This window comes from Pyrgilauda ruficollis, unplaced genomic scaffold (genome assembly GCF_017590135.1).
Source record: "Pyrgilauda ruficollis isolate IOZ18807 unplaced genomic scaffold, ASM1759013v1 scaffold35, whole genome shotgun sequence".
In the NCBI taxonomy this organism is placed as follows: Eukaryota; Metazoa; Chordata; class Aves; order Passeriformes; family Passeridae; genus Pyrgilauda; species Pyrgilauda ruficollis.
Window position 1 is genome coordinate 3,053,554 of NW_024524934.1, and position 22,046 is coordinate 3,075,599.

The following is a 22,046-nucleotide window of genomic DNA, read 5'->3' on the forward strand; positions in this document are numbered from 1 at the left end:
TCTGGGTGTATCACGCACACGCTGTCTCCATCACAGATAATGGTGTGTCTCACTGAGCTGGCACACCAGTCCAAGCTGAAGGGTGGGGCTCATTGGAGGTGGTGCTAAAATTCAGCAAGAACCTCAAATCAGTGTAATACTTTTGGATCTCTAAATATGCATAAATATGAATAGACAGCTTTCAAAGGGACTTGCTGGGAAAAAAAAAGCTTCATGTTTGTATGTCTGAATATTAATACCTGGCTTGATACACCACCATGCAAAAATTTGACTTTTATGTATATTGGTGGTACCAATTCAGAAATCTGTATTTACGTTTCAAAAAGTTTGGATTGGAGTATCAAAGCACAAAGTTCAAGTTTCCCTTATTCTGCATTTCCTGCCTATTCTACATCTGCTTTCTACTTTTTTCCATCCTTCTTTACAGCATTAAGCCTCTATATTTGTTTTTCTTACTCATCCTCGTTCTGTATTCTGCTCCCTTACAGCTTTGAAATGTAATGTCAAACCATCCAATCGTGCAGATGTAATCTGTATTCAAAACAGCATCCCAAATCCACATATATACACAAATATATATGTATATCTGTATACATATATATATTCGCTCATATGTAATGATTCACGTTACATATAATGCAGCATATATATTACAATATAAAAGTCACTGCATGACTTCACATATAATAAGCCACCTTGCATTCTGCCTCTTCGTACCACTCTTTACAGCTCCGGGCGGTGCCATCAGGATGTCCTTCAGGACCGAGCAACCCCACGTTTGCTTGGAGGAGCTCTTATGGCTCCTCTATGCCACACTTTGCCCATCACCTCCAGCAGCAGGGCAGGTTCTCATGTGACCTGTGCCCACAGAGTCCTGGCAGCTTCAGTGGTGCTCGGGAAAATTGCACTATTTTGGTTTTCTCTTGAATAGTTTAGGAAGTCTTATCCTTTGATACGTTTATCTAGTTCTTTCTTACTGTCCTATGACCTATCTCTTGGATTTAGAATACTAGGAAAATGGGGAGTGCAGAAAAGACAAAAACAGGCCCAAGAATTTATGCATGGTGTGGCCTGCTGGTAATCCCACACAAATTTAAAAAACTTCCAGCAGGCATGCTGTGGCAGAGCATCAGGTGGCTGATACAGCTGGCTCATGTACTACACATCAGGATGAAAGCCTCAGGATTATTTCAGAAAAGCCTGGCACGGTTATTCACGAGTGACTGCTGCTTCTGAAAGGCTGGCCATCTTTGTTTTCCAACACCATGGACAAGTGGCCAGACCAGCTGAGGCAGTGCCACTGAAATTAGCTAAGAATTGGTGCTCACTAGACACTTGAGACTAATCCGATGGTCACTGGCTGGCAACAAAGGCCCCTCTGGGCATCCGACAGTAAAATGCCTTTGCCAGCACCCTGTACACCATGGATGTGTTAAAATTACTTTGTCTCCTAAGATACAGCCTATTTGAAAGTTAAACACAACTTTCACAGCACCAGAAGGGAGGAATCAAGACAATCTGAGGGGAAAAGACAAGTTTAAATGCCTGTTTCTGCATATCTTCTTTTTCATGCACAAATGCAGTCAGCGCATGGCACTAGTCCAACATTTCATGCACTGGGGCACAAGTTTCAGCCCTGTTTCAGAAATGCACTGGGCTTGGAGTGCCCAAAGCCCTCCTAAACGTGGGACCCTGTGTATTTTGGAGTTGATGAAACACGCAGGTCATTTTCCTGACGTGTATCAACACCCTGTGTTGTGTGTGATGTGCAGGGCAGAGGGCAGCTGCCAGTGGAACAGACACATCCTCGACGGAATGGTGCCGATTTACCCAGCGCTGCCTTGCTCAGGTGCCGGGTTCTTTCCGGAGAGGCACCAAGGTGTTTGGCATCGAGGGCAGCCTGGCCCCGTCCCTCCTCCCCGCAGCGTTCCCAGCCCTCGGACGAGCCGCTCCATGCTCCGCGGCTTGGGCCGCAACTCCAGGGCAAGCGCCAGCCCGCAGACACGGGCATCCCAGGGCTGGCACAGGTCGGGAGGGAGTTTCCAGCGGACTCCAACCTCCGCTGGCGACTCCTGAGGGCAGCACACCGGGAAAGGTGCTGGAGACACCGGTGCGACAGGGCCAGAGGCAGTGCGCTGCCCGGGCGGCCGCCGGGGAGCGACACCGCGGCGGGGCGGGGGCCGGGGCCGCGCAGGAACCCGGGCCGGCCGCCGAGGAGGCGCGCAGGACGCAGGCGAGGCGCGGCTCCACGCCCAGGAGCGCCGCTTAAAACCACCACGGAAAGGTGTGGCCTCGCCTTTCCTCTGCCGGCGGGGAGGGGACGGGACGGGACTTCTGCTCTTGCCGCCGCCGCCGCCAGCAGCCCTCGCCGCCCGCCCGGCGCTCCTGCCCTGCCTCACCTGCGGGCCGCCCCGACCGCCGGCTCCCGGCCCTTGCCCGGCCCTCGGCGGACTGCGAGGGAGCGGCGGCACCGCGGCGGGCGCTGCCGGCCGTGAATGCTTTTCCTGCCGTCGGGTCCGGCCCAGTGTCCCCGTCGCTTTGCCCCTCGCCCCGCGTCGCCCCGGGCGGCTCCCCCGCTGCCATGAGCATCAACGGCGGCTCCCACCCGCGCATCAACACGCTGGGCCGCATGGCGCGGGCAGAGTCGGGCACCGACCTGCGCTACGAGATGAGCTCCCATGTGGGGGGCGGCGGCGGCGGCGGCGGCGGCACCACCCACACGCACACCCACAAGACCTACTACTACCAGAAGACCTACGGGGGGGACTACGCCTCCGACGGATACGGGTAGGTGCGGGTCCAGCCGGCCCCCGGCCCCGCTCCCTCGGGGCCGCCTTCGGACTGCCGCCGTGAGCCCGCTCGCGGTGGGATTCCCTAGGTGCGCGAGTTTGCAAGTTTCCTTTTGCTGTTCCTCCCTGAGGCGTCTTAACTTCTAAAAGGCTTTTAAATGCAAGCGAAGAACTTACTTTATAAAAAACCAAAACACTTTTAGTGGTGACTCTCCTTGAAGAGAGCAGCAGGACTAAAACCAATGTCTCCCGTTTGCACTGAGGGCTGTGAATGGGTCGGTGCTGGCTCTATTGACCCAACAGTTCTGTGCTGATAAACCCCTGCTTTGCTCAGTGACGCAAAACAAGCTGAACTGAAGTGAATTGCTTTATACCCCATACACCCAGGCTCTGCCTTCCCCAACTAGTTGCATAACTAGGGCTGTAAAACCATTTTAAGTAGTGGGAAATGTCCTGTTGCTAATTTTTGAGTTTGTTTCTAGCTTGTGTGAGGCTTTGGAGTTTAAGTCATGATCTTTTATAGAACCATCCCTGACATTTGCTGGCAGGGGGACAGAGATACATGACAAGAACATTGGTCTTTCCTCTCCTCTTACCTTTTTAACCTTTTGCTTGCCCTGGTGCTGTGAGCACAGTCAAGATCTTGTAGGCAGGGTGCCAGCTGTGAATCCTGGCTTGGGGAATGCCTGTTCTCTTGGATGCAGCTGTACCAGCAATCTGTGCACATCAAGTCTGACAAAGGCTTTCTGCCGAGTGCAGTAATCATGAAGACTTCTCCATTTATCTCCTTGTCTGGGAGTTCACAGGACTGAAAAGCAGGCAGCAGTCAGAGTCACTGAAGGAAGAAGTGCTGATGTATGGTACAGCACCATCACAAAGCACAGCTGGTGATGACCTGTCTGTGTGTGTGGAGTGGCTGTATTAAGTCTGTTGGTCTCATTATGGATGCCAGTGACTCAGAAATTGATGCAGAAGCCCTGTCATGTATGTTGTATTAGAACTTAAGCCCTAATTTTATGGATAGTACATAATTAGATTGCAAAAGGGTGGGCATTAAACATACATAGTAAATAAACAGTACATGAGAAAAGGCAGGCTTTCTTATACCTAGCAGATCTATAAGTGGCCATAGAGAGTTAGGGTTATCCTAGAGAGCACAGAGTGCTCAGCTTAGGAAAGTCAGACCAGTTGCTAGAGGACCACTGAATGAATGAAAAACTTGCATTCTACAGATTTTTTGTTTATTACTTTGCCAGTTCTTAGCTTTAGTTCTTTGACTTTTGGTTTGTTGTGTGCATAGGTAAGTTAGTTACAATGAGTTGCAGCTAGAACACATCCAGTTACCAATACAGTCGTATGATAATGTCTATTTATTGCTGTATAATAAGAACAATTCAGTACTGTAGCACTGACGAGTGCACACACTAGAACTCCAAAATGCCATTGCTGCACTGCCTGTGTGAGGATTTATTTTGCTAGTCCTGCTTCATTGCAAATACCTTTACTGCTTACAAGAGACAGCCATGAAAAACGAATGGTAGCGCGTGTTACTTCCCGGCTGTTCTCTTTTCCCTCACTTTTCACTGGTGCAACTCTATTTGGATTCAGCAGGGTGATTTCCATATCACTCCCAACTTTCACTAGAGGAGAAATGATTTCCTTTGATTTAGCATTCTTTGGCTACAGTTACATATTTTAAGCCAGTCTGTAGTTTGTTGGTCTCTTCTTTCTGTAGCATTCAGTGGTGGTGCAGCAAGAGTGGAAAGGACAGACCTGATCGAGAGGTTAACAAGCTTATATCAACATTCTTTCATTTGCTTTTTTTAACACAATATTCATATCTCCTTTCTGGGAAGGTATGTCTGGCAAGGAGGTTGCAATGAAAGTTCCTGTTCACTTTATTCTGAGATTTCTGAGTGGAACTAAAGACAGTTATTATTGAGATGACCAAAAAAAGAAAAAAATAAAAAAAGAAAAAAAGCATTTACATATGGTTTTATGTGCAAAAATCTGACCATACCAAATACTTTAAATATTTTTTTGCAACAGAATATGTGTGTTTGCCACCTTACTGAGTTGCATAGGTTTATTTTTAAGCAGTGGTGATGCATGTTAAAATGTGTCTCAAAACAAGTGATTTATTGTCAGTTAATGAAAAAAGCAGTTTTGCCAGATTTTGTACGTGTTTGTGTGCAAAAAAGCCACTAAATGCTCTCTGCATGTTGTGCTATTGGGACCAGGGCCATCATCTATGGAACTGGTTTTATTAACTACATTTAGCCTGACATATTCATTGCCAAAGTTTAGTGGCACCTACTGAACTCAGAAAACGAAGGCTTCTTTTTTCCATGGGGAAGATCACTCTACCCTAATTTTTAAATGCGGCAGGATTCAAGTTAGGGTCTAGTCTTGTAAGTTTTGGGGCGTATTCTGCCAAACAAGTCTGTGCTGAGTATTACATTACTCACAGAGCAATATGAGACGCTCCCTACCCTTAGGGCTCAGCAAGGTGCTTTTACAACATTCCCTGTTTCTTCTGGCTTGGGAACTCAGGATGAGCTTGGCCCGGAGTACAGATACTCAGCTTGACAGTGACTCACACGCTGCTAAACTGCCAATTCATCAGTCAAATGTTTATCAATGCCTTTGCTATGGAGATAGAAAATCTGATAAACCGTGAGAGAAAAGAAAAAAATGCAACGTTGTGCAGTTTTCTTTGCCATTGCTGAGATTAGGGGAAAAATAGCCTAGGATTCATGGTCACTGAGTGACATGAACATAAATTAATTTACACAATTCTGCTTAAGGATTAATATAACTTCTGTGCTTCAAGTTAGAAAAGGAGTTAGAAAATTACCTGCCCTGCCCTGACACTACTTTGAAGAACCAAGAAACAAAGTAAACGTGGAGAAAAGCGACTCAAAGCCACACTTTTGCCTTTCCCATCAGTCTCGCAAGGACCTGTAGAGCCCTGGCTAAGCTGAGGGGTAGAGCTGGCGTGGTAACTTGCCCTTCGAGCTGCTCAGACGGCGAGGGAGGGAGGAATGTGCGTGACTTGCTGCGGAATACCTGCCCTGCCGGCAGAGCTCCGGCGGGCAGGGAAGTGGTGCCACGCCGTGGGAAGAGACTCAGGCTGAGCCTTTCCCGGGTCTCTGTTCCTTAGGGACGTGCAGGTGTGAGAGCCTCTTGTCAGGAGAAGGGGGTCTGCTGCCTTTCGAGAGGCTGCTCTCCAGCAGGGCTGTATTTCCATGGTCCGGGCTAGAGCCGGCGCTTGGCACCTCCCTCTCCCGGAGGCGGAGGTGGGAGAGGCAGCGTGTGAGCAGCCTGCTGCATCGGGCAGGTACGGCCTTTGGGAACGGTTCTGTCCCTCCTGGTGATTCATACCAGTGGGGAAAAGCACGAGGACTTTCTGTGAACAGGTGTGGCACGATCCCTTGTGAAACCCTGCATGCTGTGAAGGCACTAAGCCTCTGGAGTCCTAACAATTCAATAACTCACTAGTGACTACTAGATTTTTCCCCTTTTTTAATGGTATTTAGAGCCTGATTGTACCAGATGCAGAGGTCTTTTGAGGTTTCCAGCCATTATGGAAACCCTAGTCTATGTGCATACTTGGCAGATGGGACTAGTTTGGTGAGGCTGTGGTGTGCCAAAACTGGTCCTAGTTAGAGCAGAGACATATGGGGAGAACTCTTGATGATTTGACAGTTTGTATTCACCTCCTTTGAGGCAGGAGGGGGAAAGCTGGACTATAGCACTTCAACTCCTGCTTATTTTCTTGTGGATGTCGTGATTCACCACCTTTATGCCGTTGCGTTTTCCAGCATACACACACCCAGCTGGCAGGTGGTGGCAGATGGGCGGTGGTATGTGCAGGCTCTGTGCTGGGAATGCAGATTCCAGGTCAGGTTTTTCTTCTGACTTGCCTACCCTGGGCATGCCAGGTAATCCCTTTATGAATCTTTTGCTTGTTCAAACAAGTTTTTGTGCAGGGGGATGGGAAGTGTGAAGAAAAAGAAGCGCAGTTTTTTTGCTCTTGTTGAGTTATGGGAATTGTTCAATATTCTGGATCTGCTAAAATACTTTTAAGGCTTCCTCCATTTTTTGGATGAATAAAAAAAATCAAAAAGCTTTGAGTTTTTAGAAGGCTGGAAGTTCTGTGGAGAGCTTGAAAAATTTAACAAGGAGTATTCTAACTAGTTTTAAATAGTATCTTCGGGACAAGAGCAACCTCTTTGTGCAACCTCCCAAAACTTAGGGAGTGTGAAGCTGTGGGAAGGCTCCTCAGATTTGCTGGATGTGTTTCTGTGTCTCCTTTGCCCTGCTTCTCTGGACGCTGATCACACTCTGGATAGCCCATCAGCCTCTGGATGTGCAGTAGCAAAGGCAGGCACCGGAGCAGCCCCCACGGTGGAGGTGTTTGTGCTGGGGTGTGCCAGTCTTGCAGCAGCAGGAGGCAAATGAGAAAGCAGAAGGTAGCTGGCTTCCTTGCCCCATGAGATCTGCAGTGAGCCTATGAGGGTGCAAGCTGAGTGTTTAGAGAAGGTATTTGATGTATTCAAAACACATCCCTTGGGATAACTTTTTGACTGCTTGAATAAATCGGTGCCAGCAGTACCCAGCCCTGCTGTGTTCTGGGGAGGTGGGCACTGCTGACATGTCTGTCTCTACACCCATAACTCATTGTATGGCCTTGAACATGTTTCTCAGTCCCTTTTAAAGGAAAAGCAGGAGTAGTTCTTTCTTATTTCAGTAGAGCTGGGGGTCTTGTAAGGATCTTGGGTACTGCTCATCAGTTAAACACAAATCCTAGTTCAGACACTGGGGATTCAACAGTAATGGCTGGATTTAGCTCTGTTGGGGTACATCCCAGCTGGGAGGTGTTGCCTGGGCTGCTATCCTGCCCAAATCCCAGGGGCAGCAGGGGTTGGACTGTCCTCTCATTTCTCAGGGAGAGCAGGAGGGTATAATACCAAGGGAGCAATGTGTTCTGCCTTGACATGCACTGAAAAGGGTGGCTCCTGTACAGGATGACAACAGGGAGATGCTATGCCTTTCCTAGGGCTCTCCTGACAGTGGAGAGCAGCAGGCCTACATTTCAACATACCAAGTAAAAGCAATTCATCTGTGTTTTGAAGTGTTTTCATAATTTTAAAACAAAGACGCTGCCCCCTTTTGTTTTCCTTTGTTCCTTTAACAGTTAATGACTATTAAAATTAAGTTATTTTAATGAAGAACTCTGCTTAATAGGACCTTTTTGAAATTCATGAGCTGCCTTCCAAATAAGTGCCACGGTCTAAAATGAGTTGTAGGGACAAATACGTAGTTAAGGTCAGAAGCAGTCCAGTCTGTTTCCCTCAGCACTGTTCTGCAGGGTTTACAAAACCAAAGCAGAGTCAGGTTATTGCAAATGTATATATTTATTTGTAATAGATCCTGCACTCTTTTGTTATGTGTCCTACTAAAAGACCAGCCTGCAGTTCTTGCCAGTTCTGCTGGAATGGCTGATAACATATGCTGCATTTCCAGGGGTGCAGTAAAACAAATGAAAAATCTGCTCATATTTTCACTGCATGGTGTGCCTACAGTGTTGGATACAACAGGATCCTATTCATAGGTGCGAGGTTTAGATGCTGCCAGAGTTAAATCAAATTGTCATAGCAGCAGCAGGTGTTACAATGACCAAACATTACTCTAAACTCGTTCAGTTTCATGTAAACAAAATCAGACAAAACAACAGAGACACTGACAAAATACCATGTAAAGTAACCCACTTAATCTGTGTTCTCTGAGGATTGTTGGTATCCTACATTTTTCTAAGGGACATAAATATATTTTTATGTAACATGTAGGTTACATGTTTTTACTTTAAAAATTCAGCTTTGTTCTTGCCTGTCCAGCATGTTCAGGGCTTGCCTCAGTTTCTTTGGTCCAGTATTTTCTGTGTTGGGTATGGTTTTACTTTGGCTGGCTGTTTCCTACTGCCTCAAGTTTGGTTGTCTTATTACTCCAAATTGGAGTTTCTGCTTTGATCTGCTCATCCCCATTAAAGGCCTGTTGGCTTCATTAAGAGGTAAATTACACTGAGGGACTTTGAAACTGCTCATGGAGTGCCTTCCTGTCACAGGGAGAAAAGTGTTGAAGATGTATCCCTGTGAGGCTGTGCTAGTGCCATCTGATGTATCAATATCAGTGTATGTCTCACCAAGTATTTTTATTTTTAAAGTTCAGAGATTGCTTTATGCTCCTGGGCATGTTTGTACAGCTAAATCCCCTTCAGATTTGAAGTTCTTGATTTCTGTTGGCTTGGTGGAGAATTGCCATTGAACATCAGTTCCTATGCTGGCATCTGCTGCTTCTGAGTGTGCCCCAATAAGCCCATGTAGCTCTGTTTGGTCTTCTAACAGATTTGAAAGCCAGTGCCTCTAACAGGCCATGACCTTTTTATCATTATCATAGGATTAATCTCTGTTTTTTCACTGGCAAAACTGGTTAGGTTTTTAACAACAAATAAAATGGTAATAAAATAGTGTGCTCTTTTCTGTTTTCAATTTGTATTGCTCCAGCTTCCAGTATTTTGGTTATAACTTTATCTGCTGGATTGGGAAGCCTTAAATATGTGCTGCTTTCTTCTTGTGAAGGTCCCTGTGAACTGTAAACAAGTAACTTGTTGTTACTCTATTTGAAGACCTAGATAGGGCATACTTAAGCCTCTCATTTCAAGGCCTCTACTTCTGCTTTTGAAACATTTTGTGCATCTATATTTAGCCATCTTCAGGTTTTCAATATTTTAAATTATTTGGGCAATAATTACGGATGTGGCATTCAAACATCATTCGAATGAACACAAAATTATTGTATTTCTACTTCTTTATATTTTAATTTAATAGTTTGATTTAAAATAGCTTTTTGTCACAATTTCTTACCATGCTAACTATAATAGCTATTGTTTAGACCTCTTGTCATGGTGGAGTAATGTCTTTGAGTTCAGTGAAGTTACTCTGAAGCCAGTGGAGATAGACTGACTGGTTACAGTATAAATCTGGTCACCTTTTATACTTCATCTATACTTAATTTGGCTTTAATGGATATCCAGCATTTGTAGCTGCCAGAACATGATGGAAAAAGTGATTCAAGAAAAAATACACTTCCAGTGTTCTAAAAAGAGAAAATTGCTTGGAAGGTTCCTCTCTCTTCTTTATTATGTTTCATTCATGAGAATAATTGTGGGTGTAATTAAATGTAAATTTCAGATGCAGTCAGATATTTCTATATCTAAACACAGCAGTGGTGCCTAAGGAGAAGGAATGATTTAGAAAAGGAAGCTGACACAAAGCCTGGCACAAAATCAGAGCTGTATGTTATTTTCCATAATTGTTTTCTTTAAGCTGTTTCCAAGACACACAGGGGTGCATAGCACAGAGGGGTGCAGCGTTTGTGTAGCCAAGGGGTCACAGTACAAGCTGGGGGCTGGTGTGTACAGCTTGTTTTATGTCACCCAGTGACTCTGCAGTTTTGTCTCTGCACCTCTGAGGGTCTCTTCCCTGGTATGGGGGAAGCTGCTGAGAAGTTGCTCAAACCTTTTCTATTTGTTCCAGATGAGCTGATAGGAGAATGGCAGTGCATCAAAAGCACATGCTGCAGAAGAGCTCTTAAAAATATTGAATGCTTCTCACCACTCCAGTGATTTTGCCAAGGACAGTTCTGCTTTTTCATTGTCACAATTCCTTTTGTGAAGGATGGTCAGAGTCTGTTCAAGTCAGTGGAAAGATTTCCATTGAATCCAGATTGCTTGCTGGCTCTGAGTTGGACAGGTTCACACTGGTATGCTTGTTGGCATTAGTGTTGTAAGGAGTGTTGTAAGGAATGTTTAGTGATTTGTAATGGAAAGGGTTACCTACTGTGAGCACAGGAGTTAGAAAACTAGGCAACCTTAGCTCTTACTGTCTGTTAGATTAGTTTTAGTTTCACTGGCAAGTGTTTGGGTTTAGGAGCCGCCTGGACTTGCTTGGGGTGTCTGATCCCATCACCAAGGAATGGTTTCCCACTTGAAACACCTAACCCCCATTCAACTACAGTTGCTCACTTTGATGGCTGAATCTTAAATGCTGTAAAAGCAACATTCTGGCAGTATGGATGCAGTAGATTATGTGCAAGACAACAATAAAGACCCCGTTACCTGACTTGTTTTTCCCCCACTAGAGTTTTTTACTTGGAGACTCCAAACTCACACTTAATGTATTTGTAAGAAAGCGCGTCCTCTGACTCCAGGCTCTACATGTATTTTTGTAGTAGCTTATGTATCTTGCAATTCATTCCTAAGACACTGCACTAGCTTTGTGCATTTCTGCTGATAAAAGGGCCCTTCTTACACTTGTGTGGACTTGTGTGCTTCTGTGCTTGCCTAGCTGCGGATCCTGCTTTCCTTGTGTGCCCTGACATTTGATGGCTGGTGTGATAACATGAACAATTACATCACACAAAGGCTATGCTCTAATGTATTGACTTTAACAAAGATTGTGAATAATTCATTCTTGCTGTAATGCTGCCAAAGTTTTGTCTATCAAAGCAGCAAATACCTGTGCTGGAAGAAAAACTTCCTCCTTTATAGCATGCCAGTTTCCACGTTCTACTCTGTCCTGTGGCAAAGTCAGTCCATGCCTGCTGTTGCAGGACTATAAAGTGGCTCTGCCATCGTGGAATTGTCATTAAAATTTCCCAGTGCAGTTGAAGTGTGTATGTCTCTGTGAACCTAGATGAGGTGGATTATTCCATGTAACTTCTCTTAACTGTTCTGAATTTGTGTTTCTTGTATTTTTTCAAAATGCACAGTTGCTCTGTATTTACTTAATCTTTTTCTTCTCCTCCCTCACAACAGCCAGAATGGGACCTGTACCATGTCCAGACGCCAGAACACTATCCAGGAGCTTTTGCAAAACTGTTCGGATTGCCTGACGCGAGCTGAGCTCATAGTACAGCCCGTGAGTGCTTCTTGTTCTCCTTATCCAAAGTGATTATGAATATTACATACATATTCTGTGTTGTTATCTGGACTCACAGGCTCTTCTTCTTCATATCCTTTCTCCCCTATCAGCTGTTTGTGAGGCAACTGGGAGTGGAATGACATACTTCCTTCTTAGGTCTCCTCCTTCCCTCTGTACAGTGTTCAGTAAAACTTATTGAAATGCATCTCATTAATGAAAGGGGTCTTCTTGATTTAAAAAAAACAAAAAACAACAAAATAAACTCACCCTCAGACAGATTCTACTGCATCTGATTTTTCAGTTTTAGATCAGGACCACTGTCAGTGCTCACACCTGTTACTAATGACTACTTACACTCTCTTAGTGTGTCCTGTAGGACATTGTCATCATTTTCAGGGCCATAATGAACCCGAGCCACCTTAGAAAATACCTTCATTACCTTTATTTTATTTTTCCAGATGATTCCTGAAGAAGTAAATGAAACTAGACTAAAGTTTTCCTGGCTGTTTCAGCTCAAATACATACACATAATCTCTGCAGTATGTTACTGTGGTACAAACCCTGAGTGCATGGGGGCAGGTTACTTACTGATGCTAAATTCAGTCCTGCAAACATGGGGTGTTCTCTGTTCCTGCAGAAGCAGAGGAGGTGCAGGGTGGTGAGTGCATCCTGCTGCTGAGGCCACTGAGATGTGAAACACTTTAACAGTCCTGGCAGTAGATGTGATTTAATGCGCACTTTTGGACCCTCTGTGGACAGAAAATTCTTTCAGACATGAACTCTGTGGTTAGGAGTTCATTTCCTTTTCAGAGATACAGGACGTGTGAGCATGTTTATATAAAAATCAATGCCAGAGTAAATACTGCCTTTTGTTCAGGATTAATATTATTCCAGTGAACTTGAAAGAAAGAGATGTTTAGTTCCAGCTTGGTGCCACAACATGCATTGCCTGCTTTGTTTCTTTCTTTCTAAGGGACAGAGCGATGAGGTCCATAATATTTTATTTGGAAAAATCAGGTCACAGCTGCATTATGTTTTGCTCAGCATGGCTGTGTCAGTGTGCAATGAGGTCAAAGAGCCATGTCTTCCTGGTTGAAACACCATGGCCATGCTGGTCCAGCTGCACTGAGACAGCGCATGGAGAATTTGCCTAGACTGTGGGTGATAAGGTGGGATGCAAATGTGATGGGGCATGGAGCTGGACCGAGGCAGATGGTCCTGCTTGTGTTTTTGCAGGAGAGGGAAGTTTTAGAACATCAGGGAACCTTGTGGAAAATCAGGAGTAATAGCCGCCATCTCCTGCTAGGGGGGTGTTTCCTTCTCATCTTCTGAACACAAAAGCACAATGTGTTAAGAAGTTAGCACACCATGTGAAGCCTTGGCTCCACTGAAGTAAACATCAAGATGTGCTGCTCTTTATGGAAAATTTATTTTGATAACTACATTTTAATAATCTTCTTCCATGTTTTATTTTAATAAGCACTTTCCAGTGACTGTGGATCATCAGCCTTCTGCCAGTTAAAACTGGCAGTCGGAGACCTGGCAGTTGAAACTTATCATGCTTCCCAAAAAAAACTCCCAGTCCTCACAACACCTTTTTTAAGACAACCAAAAGAAGCTTAGGTGATGAATATTTAAGTTTATCTGCCATCTTTTTTTTTTCATTAGGAATTAAAATATGGAGATGGCGTCCCACTTAGAGGGAACAGGGATCTGGAAGAGTGTTTTGCACAGGCAAATGACCAAATGGACATCCTGGATGGACTGATCAGAGAGATGAGGCAGATGGGCCAGCCCTGTGACATGTATCAGAAAAGGTATTGTCAGGGAAGGGTTGGGGTCAGGAATGTGACTGATAAAAGTTTGTGGTACCTCAAGTGCTCACCTTCCCTGGTGTTGCAGGATGTAATAGAAATCAATAAGGTGGAACTAAATCTGTTTGGTCACACTAACATGGAGAAGGGTCTTGCAGTAATATATTTCTGATAGAAATTGATGCCTTAGTTGTCTCCGTGAAATCTTAATCTATATTTTTTCCAAGGTCTTTGCTTTCAACACTTTGTTTTAAGTAGTTGGTGATCCAGTAGGAGAGATAAATTACATTGTTTGTGTGTTTTCTGGGTGTTTTGCTTGCTGGCACTAAGTGTTTCCTTCCCTTTCAGGCTGCTTCAGCTGCAGGAGCAAATGCGTGCCCTGTACAAAGCCATCAGCGTTCCCCGCGCCAGGAGGGCCAGCTCCAAAGGTGGTGGCTGCTTCTCCTCTCAGAGTGGCTCAGGCTGGGATGAGTACACAAAACGTGTCACAAGTGAATGCTTAAGCTGGATGAGGCAGCAGAAGGTAAATCTGTGCAAAACCCAGGGACAACGCTAAAATTTGGTGCTGTTTATGAATGTCACCTCACATGTAGTAATGTTTTGGGTGCCAGTAGAAAAGTAAAGGTACATGTCAATGCTCGCATGTTATTCCAAGTTCCTTTTATTACCCTCCCAGTATTATACATACAGTGAATTCTCACTGAAATCCAAACATGGATTGGAGTCTTCTTTTGCAGAGGAAAAGGTATGGAAGTTAGATTTGAAAGCTAAATGAAACACAGGTGTTCACATCACAAAAGCATTGGCATATTTGTGTTTGAGATTATTATGCTCGATATTTCCCTCCTTCCTTTCTTGCACAGATTTCCTTTGATTCAAATTTATTTCAGCCCTTTACACAGACAGGACCATTTTCACAGATTGAACCATTGCCCAGTGATTTAGAGTTGCTCTCCCCCTCTAGTCTGTCTTTATCACAGAGAGGTAGGGCTGATTGCCACGGGACTAGGCTTTCAGAAATCAGTGCTAAAATGCACACAGAAGTGCTGAAGCTACTGTTTGTTGCATTCTGAGAACAAATTTGCCAATTCACAGCTGTTACTGATGTAACCTGGAATGGAAAACACACACTGTTTTTTGTGCTGCTGAGGTGAAAGTTGTGTGTTGAAGTGTAAGTTGTGTGTTTGTGGTTGGACAGCCCTTTCTGAGAGACACGTAGGGAGGATGGAACAAGCTGGCTGAAGTGACACTTTACACACTTCTTGTAAATGGAAATTGCATTATTTTTATCTCTATTAGGTTGTTGCTTTGCGATTCTGTCATTATTATCTGCGTATGGCATTTGCCAGGTGGCTCCTATGCAAACCAAATGAGGAGAGCAGAGCTCTGTAGAGTTGTAGCATTTTACAGTCCAGTCTTTCTGTGTGGCATGTTTTAGAAGAGGAAGGGGAAGTGGAGATGCACTCCTTGAGTGGTAATGCATATAAGCATTGTGCCTGGACAGCCACAGCCGACATCGTTGCTCTTCACATGCTGTGGGAGAGGAGGCAGATTGTCAGACCTGCCATGGCTTGAGGAGTGATGTTGGACAGACTCTGGGCATGCTTCCAGCAATGAAAGATGGTGAACAGGCTTCACCTCCCAAAGACACCACGTGATGCCCTGCTCAGACACTCCTTGCTAAACACAGGGAGCATAAGCAACTGCTTTATAGCTGTGTTCCCACACTAAACCTCCTGTGAAAGTAAAGGCGCTCTCTCTCTCTTCCCCTTCATCCCTACAGCAAAGCTGAGGTGGGGCCAGTAAGCACTTACCTCAGTGGGAAAATTTATTTTTAACTTGCCACAATGCTGCTTCTTTCTGTCGTGCCTTGCTGTGTCCCATTACTTGCTCACATTGAGACTAGGATAATGTTTCCCTGAGTAATGTGGTGAGATGTGGGAAAAAGTTCTGAGCAGCTGACGTTTTTTGCTGTTTTTCTGGTATTTGTCTGCATGGTTTGCTGGTAGGAGAATCAGATGGTAGGGAGGGTTAGTCAAGTTTCCAGTGCAGAGCTGGGAAAACTGCAGTGAAATCCAGACAGCCTTTGTTAGCATATGGCAGCCAGCCACGACTGCCACTGTTGCTACAGTCTCTTTGGACTGTTTAAATATAACAAGAAGGGTCAAAGTCCTCTAACTTTCAAATGGCTGAATGAAAAATGGTTTTGTTTCTTGGATCATTTTCAGCATTGCCTTTGAACCCTACACTTGAGTTCTGGCTTTATTGTCATCTGTTGACTCATAGAGATTTGACTCCAGGCTGGTGATTACCAAATTCAGTTCCAACCCAAGATTAGGATACCTCTTTCTTTACTGGGCATGTGCATAGACAGGCATTCAATTAGAGCTGTAGTGTGTCTTTGCAGCATACAAGAGGATTTGGAGTTTAAGGAGCTGGATTTAAAGTTAGGTTACTTTTAATATTAAAAAAAAAATGAAACAAGGAATGCAGTCAGTTTTTGGGTTAGTAAATAGCAGGTGCATTACTGTTTTTCAAGGCTGTTTCTAGACATTTTCTCTTGGCATCCTACAATAAATGTTACCAAAATGCAAGACAAACAACACATTTTCTAATAATTTCAGTTTATCTTTTGTGGAGTTTTTTTAGTGTGACTGCGTTTAACTGAAGTTGTCAAAGTTTACATGAGCAAAATTAAAATGGAAATCTGGTATACTGGCCTGTAGAACTCAATTGGGCATTTTCACATGAATTGCATGAATAGCATTGTTTGATAAAGTCATGGTTTGTTTTCAGAGTGAAAAGAATGTAACTTTACTGTAGAACACAAAATAACAGTCTGGTCCAAAGACAACAAATGAAAATACACTACTGAGTGTGCTTCATCTAGTGTAACTTTAAACAGCTGAAATATTTTTCCTATTTTGTTTCTTCTGCTTTGGGAGCCAGTTTAATTGATGGCAATTTAAAGAAACTGTAACCCCCTGTCCTGAACTTCTCTTTATTTCAGTTTTACTCTCTACCATGTAGTCTGTTTTCTTCAGTTCAATTCCTTTATGCTCCAATTTAGTCAGTAATGTTGGAAATGAAAGTACCAATCCTGTTTCTTGTTCCTAGGTTGAAATGGAGCAAGTGAAGTGGGGGTTTGAGGCAGCATCCATTGAGCAACAAATTTGTGAGCACAGGAGAACCCACAATGCCATTGGAGACTATCGTTGGCACCTGGACAAAGTCAAAACAGATCTGGTAATTGCTGTCCTCCCTTACACTGTGCTTAGTCTAGGTATATAGCATTGGCTTACTGGTGTTTCACTACAAAAAAGGAATGTTGGAAAGTTCATCCACTCTTCAGAAAGCACTGGTGTCATGATAAGAACCACTTCCAACTCTTAATTCCTCGATAATTCCTCAGAATTTTAAAATAAAAATTTAGTAGCTATTTAGCTTTTTGTTGTTGTGCACCAAGGCTGGCAAATAAATATTGCCATATTATTTGTGAGACAGGTGTCTAAGAGTGATTATTCTCACTTGCTTTCTCAGTATATTAAACAAGAAAGTGAAAGAATAAGGTGGGTGCTCAGATGCAGCCTTGATTCATCAGGTTTATTCTGTGACAAATGCCTGAATTCTGGAGTAAGATTAAAGCTTTTCTTTTGTGTTGATATTATTTTTCTTTTTTTTTTTTCCTCTGAGACTTCTGTTGCCCTCTGAATTTTGTGATTGGAATAAAGAAGTGACTGAAAATGCAGTGTTAACTTCCTCTCCTATCAGCCCAGCAGTTAGGTATAGGATAGAGGAGGCTTATTTAATTTCCATTCATCTTTTCTGTGATTTGGCAGGAGAGAGTTCAATCTAAAGAAAAGGTAGTCTGTTTTGGAGCCCTGATCTCTCAACCAAGCTGAAGAGTGGAAAGGATTTTGCTCCCTTTTCCCTTCTGCTTCAAATAGGAAAGATGATAAGTCTTCCTTGTGGAATACCAGTTCCAAGGCTGGGCAGGTTCCCAGCCATAGGAATGGGGATAAAGACTGGAGCTGTTTGCTCACATCGTAATTTATACTAGTTCACAATCTCCAAAGCTTGCTCTAGGACTAGCTGGTGCAGGAGTTTGGTGCAGAAAGAAATCCAGTTTCGAGTGTTGTTTTGGTGTAACAGGTTATGTGCAGGCTTGGTTATATACTGAGCATCCATGAGAGTAGCAAGTTTGTCTAAGCCTTGGTTTTGTACTTCCTGAGTCATCCAGTGGAGCAAATCTGCTATTGACAGATGTCTCTTGCAGGCATTTGCATGTTACCACCAGCAATTATTATGATATTGACTCTGTAAAGGAAATACCAGCAAATAGGCAACTTGTAAAATGCTCACTAAGTGTTTGCTGTCTCTGTTCCAGCGGGAGAAGGCTGCAGTTCATCAGCTGGAGGAAGAATATGAAGGCCTGCTGGTAAGCAAGGGATGTGGTCATTTCTGAGACCCTATTTGCTTTATTAACACCTGTATGATTGTCAGGGGACACTTCAGGTTTTGACAGAGTGACAGATACACATTAAAATAATTCTGTTCAGCAGTAAACTGAAAGTGCTTTGTAGTTTCTGAAAGATTCGTTTTGAGTCATGGACTTGAGATTAATCCATTGCCTGCTGTATATTCTCACAAGGAAGTTTCTAGTTTGCACCTGGTGAAGGGAGTTGGTCACTAAGCAGGCAAAGAGTAGACCTTTACCTCCTTAATGGGAGTAAAATGTAGTGATGAAATTAGGCTGTATATGAAACTTTAAAAGTTACTCAAAGGTGGGACTAGAACCAACCAAATTCTGTGTAGGGCTGTGCATCTTCCCTGCTGTGGATCTTCATGTAAAACACAGTGAGAATCTTGTGCAAATGGTTTATTTAACATTTGGGATCAGAATCTGATTCCTGGCAACCTGATTTCAAGTAACAGGATGTTTATTGGGATGTGAAGACAAAGAATTTTTCCTTCGCAGTGTCGACTGTGCAAAAGATGCTGCTATAACATCAAGGATGTACTATGAGCAGCAAATGCAAGTAAAAGGATGTTAAATGTTCAGGCATTTCTTGTGCTTCCCCCAATGCCTTTTTGCTTGTCTTCCTACATGTCTGTTAACGTGTGCTAGAAATAACTTTGAGAAGGTGCTGACATCAGGTTCCTATTCTATAAATCCTGACACATTGTGCACTGTCCATTGCTAACAGGCTTCATGGTTCAATAAACCCAGGCACATCTGCTGTCCATTGCCAACAGGTTTTACAGACATGATGGTTGTCTATTTTACTTAAAAAAACCCAAAAACCAACCAACCAAAAAAAAAACCAAAACCCAAACAAAAAAAAAAGACCAAAACCAAACCAAACAAAAAAGGCAAAAGCCATGCTGTGCTCTTAGCTTCCCTTTCTCCACCCAGCTCAGGCATTTATATGTTTATGGCTTCTCACTTCTCTACTTCCTTGCAGAAATATTCCTTTGAGAGAATGGATCAGCTTCGCCAGTTCCAGAACCTCATCCAGGCCACCAGCAGAGAGATCATGTGGATCAATGACTGTGAGGAAGAGGAGCTCCTCTATGACTGGAGTGACAGGAACACTGATATTGCCAGGAAGCAAGAGTCCTTCTCTGTAAGATAGCTCAACCTCCCTGTGCTTTCCATCAGCCCTCTCTTGGAATAGTCAGGGAGAAACAGCCTCTCTTGGGAAAGGCTCATCACAGGGTGTTTCTTCATGAAGTTCCTGGGGTTTTTTATCAACAATTTTCAATAAAGTACTATGTAATAACCTTTTGAGTCAGGACAGGACATTTTTTGGAGGATTTTCCTCCTATTCAGGGAGTTGTCATAGTTTATTTCGACCTTGGAATGTGGCCTTCTTGGTACAGTCCACTACAGAGCAGTGATCACCTACAGCTTGTGCACACAGTCATTGTGCTGGCATGCCAAACTAAGGGACTTGAATCCAGCAGTTTTAATTCTCCCTGCTGGGACTATGCAGGGGTCAGAGGTCCCTGTATTTGGCCCTGGTTATCTGTCAGCAGGAAGGAGAGCTGTGCTCTCTTCCTCTAATGGTTTTGCCAGCAGCACATTGCGTGCACGGTCAGATGTAGTTTGCCCTGCTCCTTGTCGTCTGTGGGTGTGTAGGGAAATGGAGCATGTGAGTTTGTTTAACCAGTATTGGTGCTGATCACCAAATTGAAAAAGGAATGAAAGTTCACACTATTATAGAAGTGCCTTTTTTTTAGTTCAGTTGTTCTTAATGTTGCAAGATGTAGTTGTTTTTGCTTTCATCATTCTTAAGAAAGGCAGAACTTAATGTGCTTTGCTCTCTGAAACAGCAAGCCTAGAGACTAGAATTGAGATGATTGCACCTTCTTTGATTCTACTGTCTTCATAATTAACTTCAGTACACCTAGTTGAAACACTTTATAGTGTTAGAGGGAATAATTTTATATTATCACAACTATCTGGGCAATTTTAAGCAAATGAAAACACTGTTCTGCCTGTGCAGTGTACCTTTGGAGTTAGTTTAATGCTGTGTTTTGGTTATTTAGAAACGTATGAGTGAACTGGAGGTTAAAGAAAAAGAACTCAACAAGCTAAAGCAAGAAAGTGACCAGCTAGTGCTCAATCAGCATCCTGCTTCGGACAAAATCGAGGTGAGTTAGACTTCATGTGATTTCAGTTGCTCCTTTAGTTGCTATATGGGATGAGTTCTCGGTGAAGGCTCACATACAAAGTGCTGCATTTGGGCTCAAGAAGGGTTTGCCTGCCCAAAATCATGTCCATTTTACCCATCTTTATGGGGTGCTCTAACAAATATTACTACCTTCCTGTACAAATATGGCCATTAACAACTGCATGGTGATAGATGCAAGTAAAAATGAGTTCTAAGCTTAGGGCATTATCTGAACGTGTTGAAATTGCTGTATCTCGATTGTGCTGACTACAGTGCAGCAGAATTTATGACAGGAAGGAATGTCATTACTGTCCTGCTGTCTTAGTAGGCATGTTTTGAAAAAAGCCACACCCTTTGCTGAGGGTTTATGTTTAATCCAGGTGCAAATACTTTCTGCAGCTGAAATTCGTAGTGCCTTTCTATGGCTTAGCCAAGGCACTTCTGCTTTCACAGCTTGGTGTACACCTACTTTTTAATTAAAAAGGCTGCAACAATTTGGACATTTTATTAGGAGATGCTCTAGTTGTTGCAGTTTCAAGAGTGCATAAGAACTCTGCAACTGAAGAAGCTAAAAGGAAAAAAAAAATAATCATTTCTGCATTTCAGTGTGTTTACTTGGTTAACTGTTATCATATTGTGTAAAATCCTATTTCTCCTGTAGTCAGTTTCTCTCTTAAAGGAAAGATTCTTTTAAGCTCCAGCAGTGAAGTGAAAGTTCTGTGTCATTTTTTAAAGAATATACATGGCTGCTTGAGTGTTTTGAATTTAAAAACAACCAACAAAATATTATGTTTGGAGGTGTTCCCTGAAAGAATGAGAACATGGCCTTTTGCAGCTGAAATACTTTATCTGCACTACTGCTTGCACATTTCACCCCTTTTTGTTAATGCACCTGGGGCTTTATGTTGATGAAACAAATTCAGGTCATGAACAGATTTCTCTTTGTGTCTCACAAGCAGGTATTTAACTCATTTCAGTTAGGTGGATGCTTAGAAGTTGTGAAACCACTTGCATGAATTACATCGTTCCGGTGTCCGTGAATTTGTTTTCGCAGATTTTTCATTTGCATTTGTGTGGAGTGTAGATAATTTTGCTTGAGTCTAGGTATGGGAGAGAGATCAGTGTAGTGGCCTGACTTTTGTATATTACTGTTTTTCTTAGGCCTACATGGATACATTGCAAACTCAGTGGAGCTGGATTCTTCAGATCACCAAATGTATTGATGTCCATCTGAAGGAGAATGCAGCTTACTTCCAGGTGAGTAGTGACGTGGAGAATTCACACTACTTTTAAAAACTGTGAATCCCATCAAAGAGGTATTTATTGTGCATAGCACGCTATTGCCATGTTATAAGTGTTACCATTGTGCCAGAGGTGAACTGGGATTTCTCATTAAAGGAGTCCATCAGATTTTAGCAGATGTTTTTAAGAGCTACACACAGCCAAATTCACAATTTTTCTCCCGTAGTTCTTTGAAGAGGCCCAAGCCACAGAGTGCTACCTGAAAAACTTACAAGACTCTATCAGAAAGAAGTTCATCTGTGATAAGAGCATGTCACTGCAGACTTTGCTGGAGCAGATCAAAGAGCTGGAGGTATTGTCACACTCGCCTGACAGGTTATGTTCGGCTTTTCTGGGAAACCAGCTGCCCTCTTCAGATACCACATGTAAACTCAAGTGCACTGCAGTGTTTAAATACAGTACTGTATGAACGTGAGACCATTATATTTTTAAGTCTGGAATGAGTCCAAAAAATCCCCAAGTTTCTGACATGCTAACAAT

The 22,046-nt window shown here is 43.4% G+C and overlaps 1 protein-coding gene across 3 annotated transcripts in view; it reads left to right on the plus strand.

The window, feature by feature from the left end:
- The first annotated feature begins 2,356 nt into the window (after positions 1-2,356).
- Positions 2,357-22,046, plus strand: part of LOC121357819 (desmoplakin) — a 39,130-nt gene continuing 19,440 nt past the window's right edge. For 2 of the 3 annotated variants that reach the window (XM_041475461.1, XM_041475463.1), the window contains exons 1-10: positions 2,357-2,787; positions 11,668-11,770; positions 13,442-13,590; positions 13,936-14,110; positions 16,705-16,833; positions 17,975-18,025; positions 19,053-19,214; positions 20,140-20,244; positions 21,426-21,521; positions 21,733-21,858. In XM_041475461.1, coding sequence (XP_041331395.1) covers positions 2,582-2,787; positions 11,668-11,770; positions 13,442-13,590; positions 13,936-14,110; positions 16,705-16,833; positions 17,975-18,025; positions 19,053-19,214; positions 20,140-20,244; positions 21,426-21,521; positions 21,733-21,858 — 1,302 coding nt within the window. In that variant the 5' untranslated portion in view covers positions 2,357-2,581. The remainder of the gene's footprint in view (positions 2,788-11,667; positions 11,771-13,441; positions 13,591-13,935; positions 14,111-16,704; positions 16,834-17,974; positions 18,026-19,052; positions 19,215-20,139; positions 20,245-21,425; positions 21,522-21,732; positions 21,859-22,046) is intronic. The other variant, XM_041475462.1, reaches the window with a different exon arrangement.